This window comes from Microcaecilia unicolor, chromosome 8 (assembly GCF_901765095.1).
Source record: "Microcaecilia unicolor chromosome 8, aMicUni1.1, whole genome shotgun sequence".
Lineage (NCBI taxonomy): Eukaryota > Metazoa > Chordata > Amphibia > Gymnophiona > Siphonopidae > Microcaecilia > Microcaecilia unicolor.
This window is the reverse complement of record NC_044038.1, coordinates 187,972,218-187,989,232: the sequence shown is the minus strand read 5'-3', so window position 1 is coordinate 187,989,232 and position 17,015 is coordinate 187,972,218. Positions and strand designations below refer to the sequence as shown.

General features: G+C 43.3%; 1 protein-coding gene across 1 annotated transcript in view; it reads right to left on the bottom strand.

Moving 5' to 3' along the window:
* Positions 1-900, bottom strand: part of XKR7 (XK related 7) — a 103,741-nt gene extending 102,841 nt beyond the window's left edge. Inside the window, exon 1 of the mRNA XM_030213333.1 lies at positions 362-900. Within this exon, the coding sequence (XP_030069193.1) occupies positions 362-900 (539 nt within the window). The remainder of the gene's footprint in view (positions 1-361) is intronic.
* Between the last annotated feature and the right edge of the window lie 16,115 nt (positions 901-17,015).

Here is a 17,015-nt window from a genome sequence, read left to right as displayed (position 1 = left end):
TGTCCTTCTTTCTGCAGCTAAAAGTATGTAGACCATTGAACCTGAGTATACTTTCAGAAGCATTTATGGAAGGAAATTTTCAAACAGGCAATGTAAGCTATCATCCTGCTCTCTCCCATTGACTCGGTAACCCACAGGGATTTATTCTGCTTGTATATCATTTCTTAAGTATGCCTTGGTGCACACCACTATATAAATGCTAAAATAATATATCAAAACAACCAACACAAAGTACCGTTCTGCCTCCTTGACATACGAAGCTGGCAATGAAGGCAAAACTCGGAAACTGCCTGCCCTGGATCTAGACCGGGTATGACCGCTGCAGTCGAGGCCACTTTCTCTTCCTGTCCAGGACCCCTACCTCCAGACCTGACCCAGCTGCAAGATGTGGATGAGCGAGTGAAGAATCCAGACACAGAGACGGCAGCAGCTGCGAGTGCTAGACTCTGCCTTGCCAGATCCCGGGCCTGAAGCGCTCCGTTCTTCGCTGCCCTTGGTGCTGAAAGCTGCGCGAAAGCCGCCTCCATCCTGCTTGCGGGTGAAGAAGCCGGCTCGCACGGCGTTGTCCCTGCTTTTCGGATACGAGTAATCATAGACGAACCAGCGGAAGCTGAGCAGCTGCACAACGAGCGAAGGCAGCAAAACGAAGAACAAAGTGAGTGCAAAGTACCAGTACTGGCGCCGCAGGTAATAATGGATAACCAGCCACAGGTCGCTCGCCCCATCCGAGAAGAAGACCAGCAGGGCAGCCAGCACCCAGCAGCAGTCCAAGAGACTGTACTGCCGGACTTGGCCGCGTTCAAGCCACCCAGGAGCAGGCTGGGAGAGCAGCAGAGGGTTCGGGGCGCCGCCGCTGACATTCTCAACGGACACAGCAGCTCCATCAGACTTTGCGGCCATATTGTAGAGAAGCGTGAGACTTCCGGATGGGGTGGGGAAGGCCTCGCTCCCTGAGAAATCTTTTCCGCTGTGCTTAGAGAGCTGTGGCCATGATTTCTGATGCACACTTTTGAGTTTGAAACTTTGCTCTTCCATCGAGGAGGGAGATCAAGGAAAGCTGCTTCATTTCTTTATTACTTTGCTTTTCCTCGCACTTTTTAATATATTAATTTTACCATTAGCTAGTTGACCAAAAGCAGCAGGCATACCTTAGACTGCTATAGCCGCACCACCCTCTAGGAAATACTGGAAAGCCCAGACCGAACTGCTATAGCCTTCTAGGGAGGGTTGATGGCGTCAGGTCTGTGTCCGAGGTGGGATCTATGTGATATTTTTAGGATCTGCTCCCATTTTCATGCTCACCCTCTTTGCACGGGTTCAAGCTCTCGGCTACTTTTAAATGAACTAGAGGAGGCCTAGAGCTTCAGGAAGAAAGCTGCAGTTGATGTAGAGTAAAATATATGGGTATCTGCCAAGCTATCTCCTCTTTCTAAGATTGATTGCTGATTTCATCTATCCATTTTGTTTACTGCAACAGGAACGCAAAACGTTCTGGTCACCGCATCTCAAAAAAGATATAGCGGAATTAGAAAAGGTTCAAAGAAGAATGACCAAAATGATAAAGGGGATGGAACTCCTCTTGTATGAGGAAAGGCTAAAGAGGTTAGGGCTCTTTAGCATGGAAAAAAGGCAGATGAGGGAAGATATGACTGAGGTCTACAAAATGCTGAGCAGTGTAGAACTAGTAGAAGTAAATCAATTTTTTACTCGTTCCAAAAGTACAAAAACTAGGGGACACTCAAAGAAGTTACATGAATACTTTTAAAACAAATAGGAAATATTTTTTTTCACCCAATGAATAGTTAAGCTCTGGAACTCTTTGCCAGAGGATATACTACTACTACTTATCTTTTCTATAGCGCTACAAGGCATAAGCAGCGCTGTACACCATACACAAAAGACAGTCCTTGCTCAAAGAGCTTACAATCTAGATAAGACAGGTAAACAGACAGAACAATTAAGGGTAAGGGAATGAAGAGGTGAGGATAAAGTATATGGTAACAGCAGTTAGCCTATCTGGGTTTAAAAAAATGTTTGGACAAGTTCCTGGAGGAAAAGACTACAGTCTTTTATTGAGACAGATGTGGGGAATCAACTTCTCGCCCTGGGACTTGTAACATGTAATATTGTCATGATTTGGGTTTCTGCCAGGTACTTGTGACCTGACTTGGCCACTGTTGGAAACAGGATACTGGGCTAAATGGACTATTGGTCTGATCCAGTATGGCTACTCTTATGTTCTTATGTATGTATGAGGTAGAAACATTCCTATAATCCTCTCTTTTCTAAAAATCAAAGTACACTGCATGCAGTGCTGTGACATGTATATTTCTGATACTGTTTCATGATAGTTCTATTATTAGGTTTCAGTTTGCCTTTCCAAGTTTACCTCATTTATTGCATTTGCTTATATTTGGTCCTTTTGCTATTATACTGTTAACTGCACACTACATTGGGTGAATCTCTTCATAAAGGTGGTTAATAAATCCCAATAAATAAAATAAACAATTGCCCGATGAATGGCTTTTTCGAATTTTTTTCAGAACAAAGACAAATTATTCTTGGGCTTTAAAATACTTTTGTTCCCAGATGTCTCGAGAGATAGGCAATTTTTATTATTGAAACCTGCCGTTTTGCAGCTAGGAGGCACATTCTATCTTAGATTTCCTTGCAAATGTATAGTACAATACAATATGGTAAAATATGTGTTTATGGAACCTTCCCATTTAACATCTTTCGTGGCCTCTAAGAGAGTTGAAGGAGTTTAATTGTTTAAGTTCTCTGTTCTTTATTAGGTGATACTTTATCTTTAAATTGTTTTCCTTTAAATTCCTCCTAATTTAGCAATCTTGGATTCCAATATAAAGGGGACTTGAGTGTTATTATACATGCTTTAAAATATTATTATCTTTTATTAATTTGATTTTTATAACACTTTTCCTGATCAAGTGTGTATACTCTTGAATTATGATTTAAATCTATAAATAAATAAACAAGTTCACCACTATGGGCTTGTTTTACACCTAAAAAAAATTCCAATAAATTGGTAAGGTAAAGACTAAATCCATACTGAGTCATTGTCATGAAGCCTTTTCATAGTACAGCTTCAATCATTTTACTTGGTACCACTGCAGGCTCACACTGTCTAATTTCTCAGAGCTTTTTAAAAATTGGTATTTCATTAGCCACCCCCGCCTCCAGTCTTTATGTATTCACTGCCATTTTTAATGTTTGCTAATCTTTTACTAGCAATCTGTAATCTATTTCATGTTTGAGCTCTTTCAGGATGGTGGAGTGAATGCCACCCAGTGCTAGCTGTTTGTTGCTCTTCGGTTTGTGAAGTTGATCTAATACACCTTCTAGACTTATCATTACCACCAAAGAAGGTGTCTGGTCTAGATACGACTCCAATATCCTCCTTGGTAAAGACAAAGGCAAAAGAAACATTTAGAAGCTCTTTTACAAAGCTGCAGTAAGCACTAATGCATGCTTACTGGAGCAAAAAATGGCATACCATGGGGTGCATTGAGGTGTCCCACAGTAATTTGGGGATGTGCATGTACTACCCACATGCTAAAAAAATCAAATTAATTTTTTTGTGGCAGGGGCATGTCTGGGGCATGTTCTGTGCTAATCGGTTAGTGGAGCTACATTGCCGTGCACTAACCAATTACCATGTGATTAGCGTGTAAGCCCTTACTGCCTACAAAATGGGTGGCAGTAAGGGCTCACACGTTAATCTGTTTTAATGGCCAGCACTAGTGGCATAATTAGCACATGCAGCTCAATTCCTAGCACACTATATAATTCTTTATACTGGATATTATCATATCAACACTATTTCTTGGTATCCAGTTTAAATTCTCTCAGTCTCCCTTTTTCCTTTAATACATCTCAGTCACTGTCAGTTCAGTTGTACACTCAATCTATCACCAATTACGTCCAATTGATCAACAATTTCAGCAGCTTTTTACTCAAGTGACCTCAGTGATGTTCACCGCCCACCACCCTTACAGGATTTATGTGGCGATTATTGAAACATCTACCTCTTCACCGGTCAGCTTTTTAAGAGCAATAGCTTCATATAGCTTTTTTACTAGTATATATATATATATATATATATATATATATATATACACTAGTAAAAAAGGCCCGTTTCTGACACAAATGAAACGGGCGCTAGCAAGGTTTTCCTCGGAGTGTGTATGTTTCAGAGACTGTGTGTGTGAGAGATGGAGTGTGTGTGTCATAGAGAGAATGAGAGAGAGACAGAGACAGCGTGTGTGTGTGTGTTTGTGTGAGAGAGAGAGTGTGTGAGAGACAGTGTCTGTGTGACAGAGAGATAGAGTGTGATAGACAGGGAGTGTGTGTCAGAGAGAGTATATGTGAGAGACAGTGAGTGAGTGAGTCAAAGCAATGAAACGGGCGCTAGCAAGCTTTTCCTCGGAGTGTGTGTGTTTTACAGAGTGTGTGTGAGAGTGAGTGTGTGATAGTGAATGTGTGAGTGTGTGTGACAGAGAGAGTGAGACTGGGGGCGAGAGTGTGCCACCCCCTCCCTCCTTCCCAGTTCTAGGGTTGTCAACCCCCCTCCCTCCCTCGCATTGCCATGGTTTTTGTACCCCCCTTCCCTCCCAGTTCTAGTTTTCCCACCCCCTCCCTGCCTCCCTCCCAGTTCCAGGGTCCTGAACCCCCCTCCCTTCCAGTTCCATGGTCCTCCCTCCCTCCCTCCCTCCCTCCCAGTTACACGGTTTTTTGTCCCAGTACCTGTGTTTTCCTTCCCCCCCCCCCCTCACTCCCAGTTACAGGGTTTTGCGTCCCAGTTGCAGTGTTTTCCCTCCCCCCTCGCAGTTCCATGGTTTTCCCACCCCCCTCCCAGTTCCAGGGTCGTCACCCACCCTTCCTTCCTCCCCCTCTGTCCGTCCCAGTTTGTGCCTGTTCCTGCAGCACCATCGCCAGGTGTCAGCATTAAAATAGGTGCCTTTTATATAGAGAGAAGATTTTAGTTTCTGAGACACACCTTGAAGAATGTCTCTGTTTGTTCTGGAAAGGCTACTTTGTTTCTGGCAGCATTTAGTGAAAATCCATTCCCTGACTGCGATAGATGGCTTATTAGTAGCAGTGCTGTGAAAAGGGATACATTAAAATGAGACATTTTCGGGTGCTTCCTGCTTTGTGTGTGATCTCTTACTGAATACCTTTTTCCCAACACAGTCAGTTTGTACGGTGGGGAGAAGGGGAGTGATTTTTGCATTGCATAAGACCCTTTAATATAAGCCTGAAAGCAGGTGTTTCCCGTATGGCTTCTGTACTCCGAATGCCCCCTTCTTTTAGAAATATCTTGTTTTCTGTAGAAGTGAAAGTATCTAGCGAGCACATAGAAGACTTTCTTTTGTTATTCGCCAGAGAGAGGGACGGGATTTCTGCTTCTGAGGAGAGATGATTAAATCCTACATACGTAATCTGTCCTCCTAATGGCAGGGAACACAGCAGAAACACCGGAGGGCAGGCGAGGGAATTCAGTGCAGAGCAAATGATGAACATCAACAGCGCAGCCGCCCTCATGTACCTCGGTGTGCCCTTCGTCCCCTGCAGACCCCGCCTCCTCCTGCCCCAGACTTGGTGAGTGTCATTGCTCCACCCTTGACGTCATCACGTTTGACGCGTGGGCGGGGCAGACACTCATGGAGGAAAATTGGTCTCAGCCACCTCACTTTTGGAACGTTGGGAAAGTGAGGCTTCATTAGAATGTTGGAGGTGTGTTTTATATAGAGAGATATATAAACATTTTTTCAAATATTTTAGTTTACTTATCTTTCCAAAACTTTTATTTAGTCGGACCCAGGGGTGTTGTTGTCAGACATGTTTCGCTCACCAACGAGCTGCCTCAAGGACATACCCCTATAACAATAGAGACAGGTAGTATATTATCCAATTCACAATAATACCTTCCCCAGCACATTAAAAAATAACAAATAGCTAAAATAACAAATAGCTAGGGCCGATGTACTCCTTCTATTCATCTGCTCACTTTACCAGCATCAGCTCTGCATATTTTCTAATCAGCAAAGATGGCGGCGGCGTTTCTCAATCTCACTAAATATGCTACGTTGTTTGACGTGATTTTCGTAATAGATCCTACCCCCAGGGCTCCCGCTCTTCAAATTAAAGATGGCCAGTCTAATTCTGCATTAAGCCCAGAAGGGGCCACTGTTTGCAACCAGTAAATATACCATTGTTCTCTAAAATTCAGAAATTTAGCATCCGAATCCCTTTCTCTCTTTTTTTCAACCTGTTCCACAATTCTCCAGCATACATCTTCCACTGAATGCTGCTTTTGCAGCCAATGGTCTACCAGAGGTGCTTGCATAGTTTGAGTAGTTATTCAGGACTTATGTTCATTTAACCGTACTTTTATAGGGGGCACACTTCTACCAATGTAGATAAGATCACAAGGACACTTAATTGCATAAATGACATTACGACTATTACAATCTGTCATTGAGCTACTTTTTATGATTTTATTTCTCATTGGGGGGGTCCATACAAAACCTGTAATTGCTCATGGGCACCATTCACATTGCCCACAAATCTTTTGATATCCGTCCCCCTTCACATTACTCTCATAACTCATAACTTTATTCTTACTCAGATATTCACCTAATGTTTTCCCTCTAGTATATGATATTAGGGGTAACGCCGCCGCCATCTTTGCTGATTAGAAAATATGCAGAGCTGACGCTGGTAAAGACTACAGGGTGAGTGAGCAGATGAATAGAAGGAGTACATTGGCCCTAGCTGTTTGTTATTTTTGAATGTGCTGGGGAAGGTATTATTGTGAATTGGATAATATACTAACGGTCTCTATTGTTATAGGGGTATGTCCTTGAGGCAGCTCGTTGGTGAGCGAAACATGTCTGACAACACCACCCCTGGGTCCGACTAAATAAAAGTTTTGGAAAGATAAGTAAACTAAAATATTTGAAAAAAAGTTTATATATATATATATATATATATATATATATATATGAAGCTACTGCTCTTAAAAAGCTGACCGGTGAAGAGGTAGATGTTTCAATAATCGCCACATAAATCCTCTAAGGGTGGTGGGTGGTGAACATCACTGAGGTCACTTGAGTAAAAAGCTGCTGAAATTGTTGATCAATTGGACGTAATTGGTGATATATTGAGTGTACAACTGAACTGACAGTGACTGAGGTATATTAAAGGAAAAAGGGAGACTGAGAGAATTTAAACTGGATACCAAGAAATAGTGTTGATATTATAATATCCAGTGTAACGAATTATATAGTGTGCTAGGAATTGAGCTGTATGCTGAAAAATCATGGCATGTGAGTTTGATGGATATACAGAAGAACAGATACAACAATTATTACAGCACCCTATGCTGTTTGAAAATGAAGATGATCTCGATCCCCAGAGCTCCTGGATACAACTGTAAAATCTTCAAAAACGGCTAATGAGGGCTGAGCTTCATGCAAGTACGCTGGCACAATACCTGAAAAAATCATGGATCCCTAGAGGTCTACGTATTATAAAAGAACCAAAGATATTCATCTCAGATAAAATTTTTACAGATAAATGGTCGGCAATTTTGAATAAATGTAGCCGTGATTTAATGGCTCCGATTGTAGAAACTACAATGCAAGTGGAAACAGATCTTAAAATCCAGATCAATAACATGAAAGAAGAATTAAAGAGTACCCTGATTCCAGATGAATTTGATAAAAAGATGGAAGAACTTAAAAAGACTGTTCAAACACTGAGGGAATCTATAAAACAAGTAAAAATAAAGAAACTGAAAAGAGATGAACGAGATTATCAGTATGGAAGAGTTTATACCTGGCACAGAAAAGATCAAAATATCAATGGAAAGAAGAAAGTAGCGTTTGAAGGTTCATCGGAGGAAAGTGGGGAAATAAGTACAGGGAGTGATCAAGATCAAGAGAATCGTGGGGAAGAAGGAAGAGATCAAAGGAGCATGATAACAAGAGCAAAATCGGGGCACCAAAGACAACAATATCCACCGAGAGAACAAGATCGCTTGGGGGACTTCAGGAGTCAGAAATCTCAAAAACAATAGTAATATCTCGACGTATACACTATCTGAAGATCAAATAAGTGTATTAGAATTAGGGTTAGGTTTTGTGCCAATGTCCAGTCATGATCCTTTTCGCCTGAGAATAGCACTGCAAAAGTTTTTTCGGAAATTACAATGCAAGATATTTTTTCTGGATCACCCTGCCTCTATTGATGTGTCCATGGTGAAGCCATCATCGAAATGGTATCCACCGGGACCAGTTAACCCGCTGGTTCTTACCTTTAGAGAACTAGTCCTTCGAGATCTGGAAAGAGCAGAAAAAGTCAACCTAGGAAAAGAGATAAAAATTTAACAAAGAGACAATGGGAGGCACTTGACAGTTTGATTAAAGAATCATCGGTGATTGTTACTAGAGCAGACAAAGGAGGAGCTACTGTGCTGTGGAGTAAACAACAATATTTGGAAGAAGCGAGACGACAATTAAGTGATCGGATGGCATATAGACTATTGAATACGGATCTGATGGAGGGATTACAAGTTAGAATTAAACTGGTTACTGAAGCGATTAAAATCAATATGCTGACAGCTAAGGAAGGAAGATTTCTAATTGAGGAAAACCCACAGACTCCCAACATCTATTTTCTTCCGAAAATACATAAACAGTTGGTTTCTCCTCCTGGGTGCCCGATCGTGTCAACTAAATCATCTATCACCAGATAGCCGATTAAGTACTATTTAACTGACCAGGTGCTGTTTCTGAATATCTGGGGGTAAGTATTTAAGTGGTCCCTCAGCCCAAGTGAGAGGAAAGACCGTTCCCCAGTGTGTATGTAACATGGATACGGTGGCCAGAGCCTGAGATTTCTGTAGATTGAGCTGAAAACCCACCAGGTTCCTGTAACCCGAGATAAGGCATAGCATCGCAGGCAATGATACCCAGGGATCCCGCAAAACCAGTAACAAGTCATCGACATAGGCTTTAGGTCCACCCCCTGACCTCCAAATTGCACAGAATACACAACAAAGACTCAAGGGACAAAGAGCAGCAGGGCGAGGGGACATCTTTGATGAGTTTCGCAGTGCATAGAAACTGTATCTGTTCAGAAACCATTAACCAGCATATTTTATTTATTGCATTTGTATCCCACATTTTCCCACCTTTTTGCAGGCTCAAAGTCACTACAGCCTGATGAAACTAACCCACAATACCCACATGTGCTAAGGTTTAGAAAAGAAACCTGATCAAAAGCCCGCTCTGTGTCTAAGCTAGTGAACAACGGCTCCCCCTCTTGATACCAGAACAATAATGCTAACAAGCTTCTGCACATTGACCCCTAACTGCCAGCCCTTAATGAAACCAACCTGGTCGTCCCCAATCAACCCCGGCAGGCACAGTACAAGCCTATCTGCTAAAATGTGGGAAAGGATTTTAATATTCATATTAATAAGTGATATTAGGAGTTTTGCTGTGGGCAGACTGGCCTGCCTGCCCGGCTTATGTAGAAGACTGATAAACACTACAATAGTGTAGTGCTTATCACAGTGTTGCAATAATCCAAAAGGGGGCCTATCAGTGGCACTTCCAGCAATTTGTAAAATTCTCCTGTGAATCCATCCGGGCTAGGAGCAGAGTTCAGTTTCAGACCTTTAGTAGCAGTCTGAAGCTCCTTGGCCTGTAATGGTTGATTCAAAGCCTCTACTGCCGCCTCATCAAGGCGAGACATTCCAGACTGTACCAAATAGTCTGCAATTTGTGCTGCCCTCCCAGTGTCATCATCATCATCAGCAGCAGCATATTGGTGAGAAAAATGAGACAAAAACATTTCCACGATCTCTTCCATCTTAGCGGTTAAGCCACCTCCAAGACATTGGAGGGTAGGAATGTAGTGAGAGCCATGCCCAGCTTTCACAACCCGAGCTAACAGCTTGTCAGCTCTGTTGCCAAAAATTTGTACTTGCAGTAGAAGAGCATGCGCAAAGCACACTCATGAAGCATAGAATTTAAAGCAACGCAGGTAGCAGTTAATGTTTCATACGGGGCAGGAGTAGGCCAAGCCACATTCTGATGCTTCAGCCCTTGCAACTTCCTTTCTAGTGCTTTAATGCCCTAAGCAATTCTCTTGTTGCATGCAATAACTTATGCAATAATGTCCCCATGTAAAACAGCCTTAGCTGTGGGCCTAAACAGACATAGGACATCCATATGCTGCTGATTATGAGACACAAACTCCTCCTACCGAGTCTGCAGATATTTATCAAAGTCAGAGGAAGCAAAGAGATAGGCAGGAATAAGGTTCTGCATCCAGGTCCACCCAAATCAAAGCATGATCCGAAATTTCCTCCAGACCAATTATAGCAGAGTACACAGATGGAAAAAGCTATACTGACAAATATATAGTCAAGACAAGATAGCGTGCAATGTACCTGAGAAATGTGGATGCTGTAAGCACCAAGGATCAACACGATCCAAATCTGTGCAAAACTGCAAAAAGGCACACTCCGCTCCCCCTCTGCTAGGCAACCCGGGGGAGGAGAAGTCCGTCCAAGTACCAAATTCATATCTCCCGTGACTAATAGTAGGTGGTTGGCAAAAGAGTGGCATACCTGTAGTAATTTGGATAGAAAGGATATGTTAGAATTAACCGTATTATACACCCCCACTAGAATGAGCTCTAATCCCTGTAAATTGATCCTCTTCCTCCTGGTCTTTAAACAAAAATTCAGATTTATGCACTAAGATCAGCAGCCCCTACAATGCTTTTAAGCAGGGGAGCAATGAACCATTTCCACCCAATGTTGGCGCAATTTCAAGTGCTCCTCAGGGTACAGCCTGGTCTCCAGGAGACAGACTATATCCGCCTTATGGCAATTCAAAACTCCAAAACTTTTTGTGCGTTTTATGGAGGAAGAAATCCATACACATTCCAGGAAACCAAGTGGATAGGTTTACCCTGTAAGGAACTCATACAAACATGATAGCTTGCATTCCAGGCAAATAACATACAAGGTCATAGAACGCCCCGAGGTGCCCAGCTGTTGCCCTGATGCAAACTACAGAGCTAGATTCCTCCCCAGCCCACCTTTCACATCTCAGACACCAAATTCACAAGAATGCTGACACATTCCAGCCAAACAAATGAAAGACCCCCTGGCCTGAAGTACCCCAAACATTCCCATCCCACATCCCAAACCCCTCAAAACATCCTCACCTCCCCCCAACAAGATATCTAGAGACCACTCCCATACACAATATGTTTTAGGGTGCAGATCACTCTAGAGCCAGGAGACCTCCCTGCCAAAACTAATACATACATTGGAGACAGGGAAACAAACATGTGATCCCAAAGAAAAATAGACCACCTGAGACCCATCTTAATCAAGGAATAAATCCACACATATGCAGTCCAAATCAATGCAATCTTCTGTAGCTAGCAGCAATAGCCCAGATGCCAGTGCATCTTGTCCAAAACAGACATTATGGTGTATCAGGGGCAAGACTGTTAAAGTCTTGTGCCTCTTGTAAAATCTCAAATGTCTTCCAGGTGCCATCCACATAAACATTATGGACTACAGGATAGAGAAAATGAAAGTGCACTCTCCATTCATACAGGGAATTGCAAACTAGTGTGAAACATTGGTGCTGCTCCTGCAGTGCTGATGAGTAATCTTGAAATAACAGTACCATGTTCTCCATAATACTGAAGCTGCTCTTTCTGGTGTTTATAAGCCTGGAACAACTCCATTTTGTGAGCATAGTTAAGAATGTTTGCCACCACCACTCTTGGGCGAACCGCTCCCTCATGCCTGTGAGCAATCCAATAGGCCTGCTCCAAACGCAATGGACTGTTGCTGACAGACAAGGCAAGCCGCTCCACCAGCCATTGCTCCAGGTATTGCCTCAGCATCTGTTCTGGGATGGACTCAGGCAGTCCAATTAAGCAAATGTTGTTTAGGTGTGATCTGTACTCTAGATCATCCAGCTTGAGCGCTTGATCTTCAAAATGTTCCTTAAGCCGTTCCAACTGCGTTCAAGTGTCAGTTGTAGTATCTTCCACCCCAGAAAGTCTCTGTTCGAGTTCGCTGGTGCTGCAGGATGACTCTGCTAAAAGGAGCTTGACTTGCTGGAGCTGGCCCAATAACTTGGACATTTGAAGCTGCAGTGCTGCGAGTCCCGGCATTGCTGCCATCTTATCATTGCTACCTTGTGATTTGTCTTTCTTTTTATTAGATTTGCAGGACATGCCAGAGCGTGGAGACTTAAGGAATTTGTCCATCCAGGGATATCAACCTATTTGTTACCAGAAGTCCCTATCTTCGATTTCAAAAAGATATCAAGAAAGTGGCGGAAGCGGTTTGCCCTGCTCAATGCATCACATGATCTCTCACCATTAAGTTTTAAATGATTGTTAACCATCCAAGTAGAAATCATCAACATACATTTCTCTATCTTGGATTTCACGTCAACAATTCACTTCAACAAAGGTACAGGAATTAGGACTGTAATATCATCAGCATACATGAATACCTTAAAACCAGCTAATTCTAGATCAAATCCCAGTGAAGCCATAAACATATTAAATAAGACTGGAGGTAATGGTGAACCCTGGGGGACTCCGCAAATCGCAGGCCATTTCTCTGAATAGGATGTCCTAAATTTGGGCCTTCCCTAGTCCCATCCTAAATACTCCCACAACACGCCCCCTTACTACTTGGACAAGCCGCCGTGTAAGACACCCAAATTCTGTCTCAAAAATCGAGGTTTGCCCTAAAAAGTCCATCTGTCAAAAATGTCCATTTTGAGACATCCATCAGTTTTGAAAATGAGCACCAAAGCGTGTAAATCAGGCGATGTCCCACTCAATATTATTAAATTATACAATAACAATGCAAAATAATCTTGCAGTCTGCATATAACGCAAGGTTCAATGCAGAAAACAATATACAAAAAGCCGATCAATCATAAGTTAGTACGTAAATACGTAAGTGTTGCCATACTGGGACAGACTGTAGGCCCATCAAGTCCAGTATCCTGTTTCCAACAGTGGCCAATCCAGGTCACAAGTACCTGGCAAGATCCCAGAAATAAGCAGTGGATTTTCCCAAGTCCATTTGAATAATGGCTTATGGACTTTTCTTTTAGGAAGCTAGCCAAATCTTTTTTAAACCCAGCTAACTGCTTTTACCACATTTTCTGGCAACGAATTCCAGAGTTTAATTTCACGTTGAGTGAAGAAATATTTTCTCTGATTCATTTTAAATTCAATACTTTGTAGCTTCATTGTGTGCCCCCTAGTCCTAGTATTTTTGGGAAGAGTAAACAAGCGATTCATGTCTACCCGTTCCACTCTACTCAGTATTTTATAGACCTCTATCTTATCTCCCCTCAGCCATATTTTCTCCAAGCTGAAGAGCCCATGCAATTCCAGCCTTTCCTTATAGTGCATAGTACATAACATACTTGTAACAAATCAGAATTATACATAATTTAGATATCTTGACTTAAGTATTTCCTAAAAAGATAGGCCTTTAAAAATTTTCTAAACAGAGAGTAGAAGCCAATTTTCCTTATATTGGTTGGTATAGAATTCGAAATATGCAATACATAGCTCAAACATGGAATCTTGTACTTCAAAAAGCACCTTGAAAATATCCCCTCAGGGGCTTCTATTTTGCAAAAACTGCTGCTTTTCTTCAGTCAGCTAACACTGTGTTCAAGAAGGCCAGTAAGGAGTGGCTTTCCCCAGGTCTACATTAATAATGATTTATGGACTTTTCCTGTGGAAATTTGTCCAAACCTTTTAAAAACCAGCTACATTAACTGCTTTTACCACTTACATAAGAATATGGTATAATACAGTTATCAGGTAAAGATGCTGCATAAGAACATGGTATAAAGGAAAATACAGGAACACACTGTCTAGGGATTACTCCAAAAACAGCTTGAGAAACACTGGCTTAGAGTTTCAGACTGCAGTGGATAGTAGAATTATGCAGTTTTCAGATAAATATGGTAAGTAAGAACATGTTATAAAGGAAAATATAGGGCCAGTTTGGCTAGGGGGTTATTCAAGGAAGGGCTTGAGAGGCACTGCTATAAACTACTTCAATTACATGTTCTCTTCTGGCACATACTGATAAACTGGATGATGTCCCATCATTGCAAAGTCCCAGAATGCTTCTACCTTTGGCCTTTGCACCAGTTCTCAATGCAAAGTAGGTGCAGACTTCACAGCAATGTGCACCTGCTTTTTCTAAAGTTATTGACAGCTAAAACTACACAACGTAGAAGTACATGTTAAAGGGTGAATATTTGTAAAAAAAAAAAAACAACAACCAGTGGCGTAGCTAGGGTAGTTGACACCCAGGGCCGGTCATTTTTGAACACCCCCCCCCCCCCAAATCCAATACTAGGCATACCGAGAATACAAAACACTCAGGACCTATATATAGAGCAATTATACCATACCATAAGCAGTAATTTGTACGAGTCACACAAGGAAAAGGAGTTCACTACAGTGAACACTAGAACATCAATTCACCTATTGTAAAACGAAAACAGACAGATTAGTACAGATCATCGATCCTGCACAGTCAATGCCAACCGAAAGCCATGTCTTTTTCACAAACACAGATACACCCTAATCCACTATAGAATAAGTAATAATAAACTTTCTATGTAGACAAAAATTAAACTGAACCCCCGATGCCAGACTCTGCATACAATGCAACACCACAGAAACAGAAAATGTCCCCTAGTACTGTGCAAAATATAAAGACAGATGTAAATTTGAAAAAACTAACAAATACCAATCACCACTTTACAAATTAACAAATAGAAATAAAACAAATACAGAAAATAAAATACCATTTTATTGGACTAATACATTTAAGCTTCCAGAGGCCAAAATCTCCTTCCTCAGGTCAATACAGTATAGTGCTGTTACAGTATCCTATCCTGACCTGAGGAAGGGAGTTTTGTTCTCTGAAAGTTAAGTCAAAATGTATTAAAATTAGTCCAATAAAAAGATTACCTTATTTACATGTTAAAGCAAAAAAACAAAAATATGTATTTTATTTACAGTTTGTTGTCTCTGGATTCTGCTTTCACAGTCTTCCTTCCATCCAGCATCTGTCTTTGCTCTCTCTCTGCCATCCAGTGTCTGCCCTCTCTAATGTCCCTTCCATCCAATGTCTGCCCTCTCTCTCTGCCCCTTCCATCCACTGTCTGCCCTCTCTCTCCCTTCCATCCACATCTGCCCTCTATCTCTGCCCCTTCCATCCACAATTTGCCCCAGTCTGCCCTCTTTCTCTCTCCCCCTTCCACCCACCATCTGCCCTTTCTCTCTGCCCCTTCAATCCGTCTGCCCTCCCTCTCCCATCCATCCAGGGTCTCCCATCCATCCATCCATCCAGGGTCTGCCCTCCCTCACACTCCCCCCTTCCATCCAGGGTCTGTCCCCTCTCTCTGTGCCCCCTCTTTTCAGCCCCCAGTTCCAGCCCCCTTATTCCACCTGCCCCTAGTTCCAGCCCCAGCCCACATCTCCCACCTGCCCCCCTTTTCAGCCCCACTATCCCACCAGTCCCCAGCCCTTTTCTTCCATTAGTCCCGAGCTTCAGCCCCCAGCCACTTCTCCCTGTCCCCTTTTCAGCCCCCAGTTCCAGCCCCCTTCATCCACCACATGCCTTGCATCCCCCCTTTTCAGCCCCAGACCCATTCTCCCACCTGCCCCAGGCATGGCCCCATTTTCCCTCTTGCCCCTTGTCAGACCCCAGTTCCAGCTTCAGACCCCTTTCTCCCCTCTGAGCACCCCACCCCTCTCCAATCCCCTTCTTCCCTCTGAGCACCCCTCTGAGCTCCCCCACCCCTTCCCAATTCCCTTCTCCCCTCCGAGCACCCATCTGGGCTCCCCCACCCTCCCCAATCCCCTTCTCCCCTCTGAGCACCCATCTGGGCTCCCCCCTCCCTCCCCAATCCCCTTCTCCCCTCTGAGCTCCCCCACCCTCCCCAATCCCCTTCTCCCCTCTGGGTTCCCCCACCCCTTCCCAATCCCCTTCTCCCCTCTGAACACCCCCACCCCTTCTCCCATCTGAGCACTCCCCTTCTCCCCTCTGAGCTCCCCCTCTCCCATCTGACCTCCCTGACCCGGTCCCGTCCCCCCTCATGGAGAGCCGACAGAGCCCTAGTCTCCTGCCATCATCCTTCGTTTCTTTTAATCCATTGCAGTGACGCAGGCAGCGCTTCGCGTCTGCCCTGTGTGTGCTGTGAAGAGAGAAAATCACCTCGCTGGTGTCGGGCCTTCCCTCGTTGTGTCCCGCCCTCGAGGAAATAGGATGTTACCTCAGAAGAGGGCGGGACACAACGAGGAAAGGCCCGACGCCAGCGAGGTGATTTTCTCTCTTGACAGCACACACAGGGCAGACGCGAAGTGCTGCCTGCGTCGCTGCAATGGATTTTTAAAAAAATGAAGGGTGAAGGCAGGAGATGAGGGCTGTCCGGAGCACCCCCCCACCCGCTGACACCCGGGGCAGACCGCCCCCACTGCCCCGCCCTTCCTACGTCACTGACAACAACCCTATTTTTATCTGGGTAAATAGCTTTTAAATATTCTCTCTGTATCTTATTTCCCACCAGACACCAAAGTAATATTGTGTAACAGTGAATGTCCTTTTTTTGTTTTTCATCACTGGCTAGCGTGCTCACTGCGCCACTTCACTCATGCCTGTTTTTTCTTTCTTAATCTTAGTGATACAAAAATATAAATAAAAGCTTTAAATATATTAGAACTTGCCTGAGGCAGCCTTACCAAGTATTTTACCTTTAAAAAAACAAGCATAAAACTCCCCACAGAAATTCTCTTAGGACCCGATGATCAAAGGTAAATGTGGGCGCAAGAGGCAACTAGCGCCCGCATTTACCATCGCTCAGATGATCAGAGGAGTCTACAGCGCCCGTGCC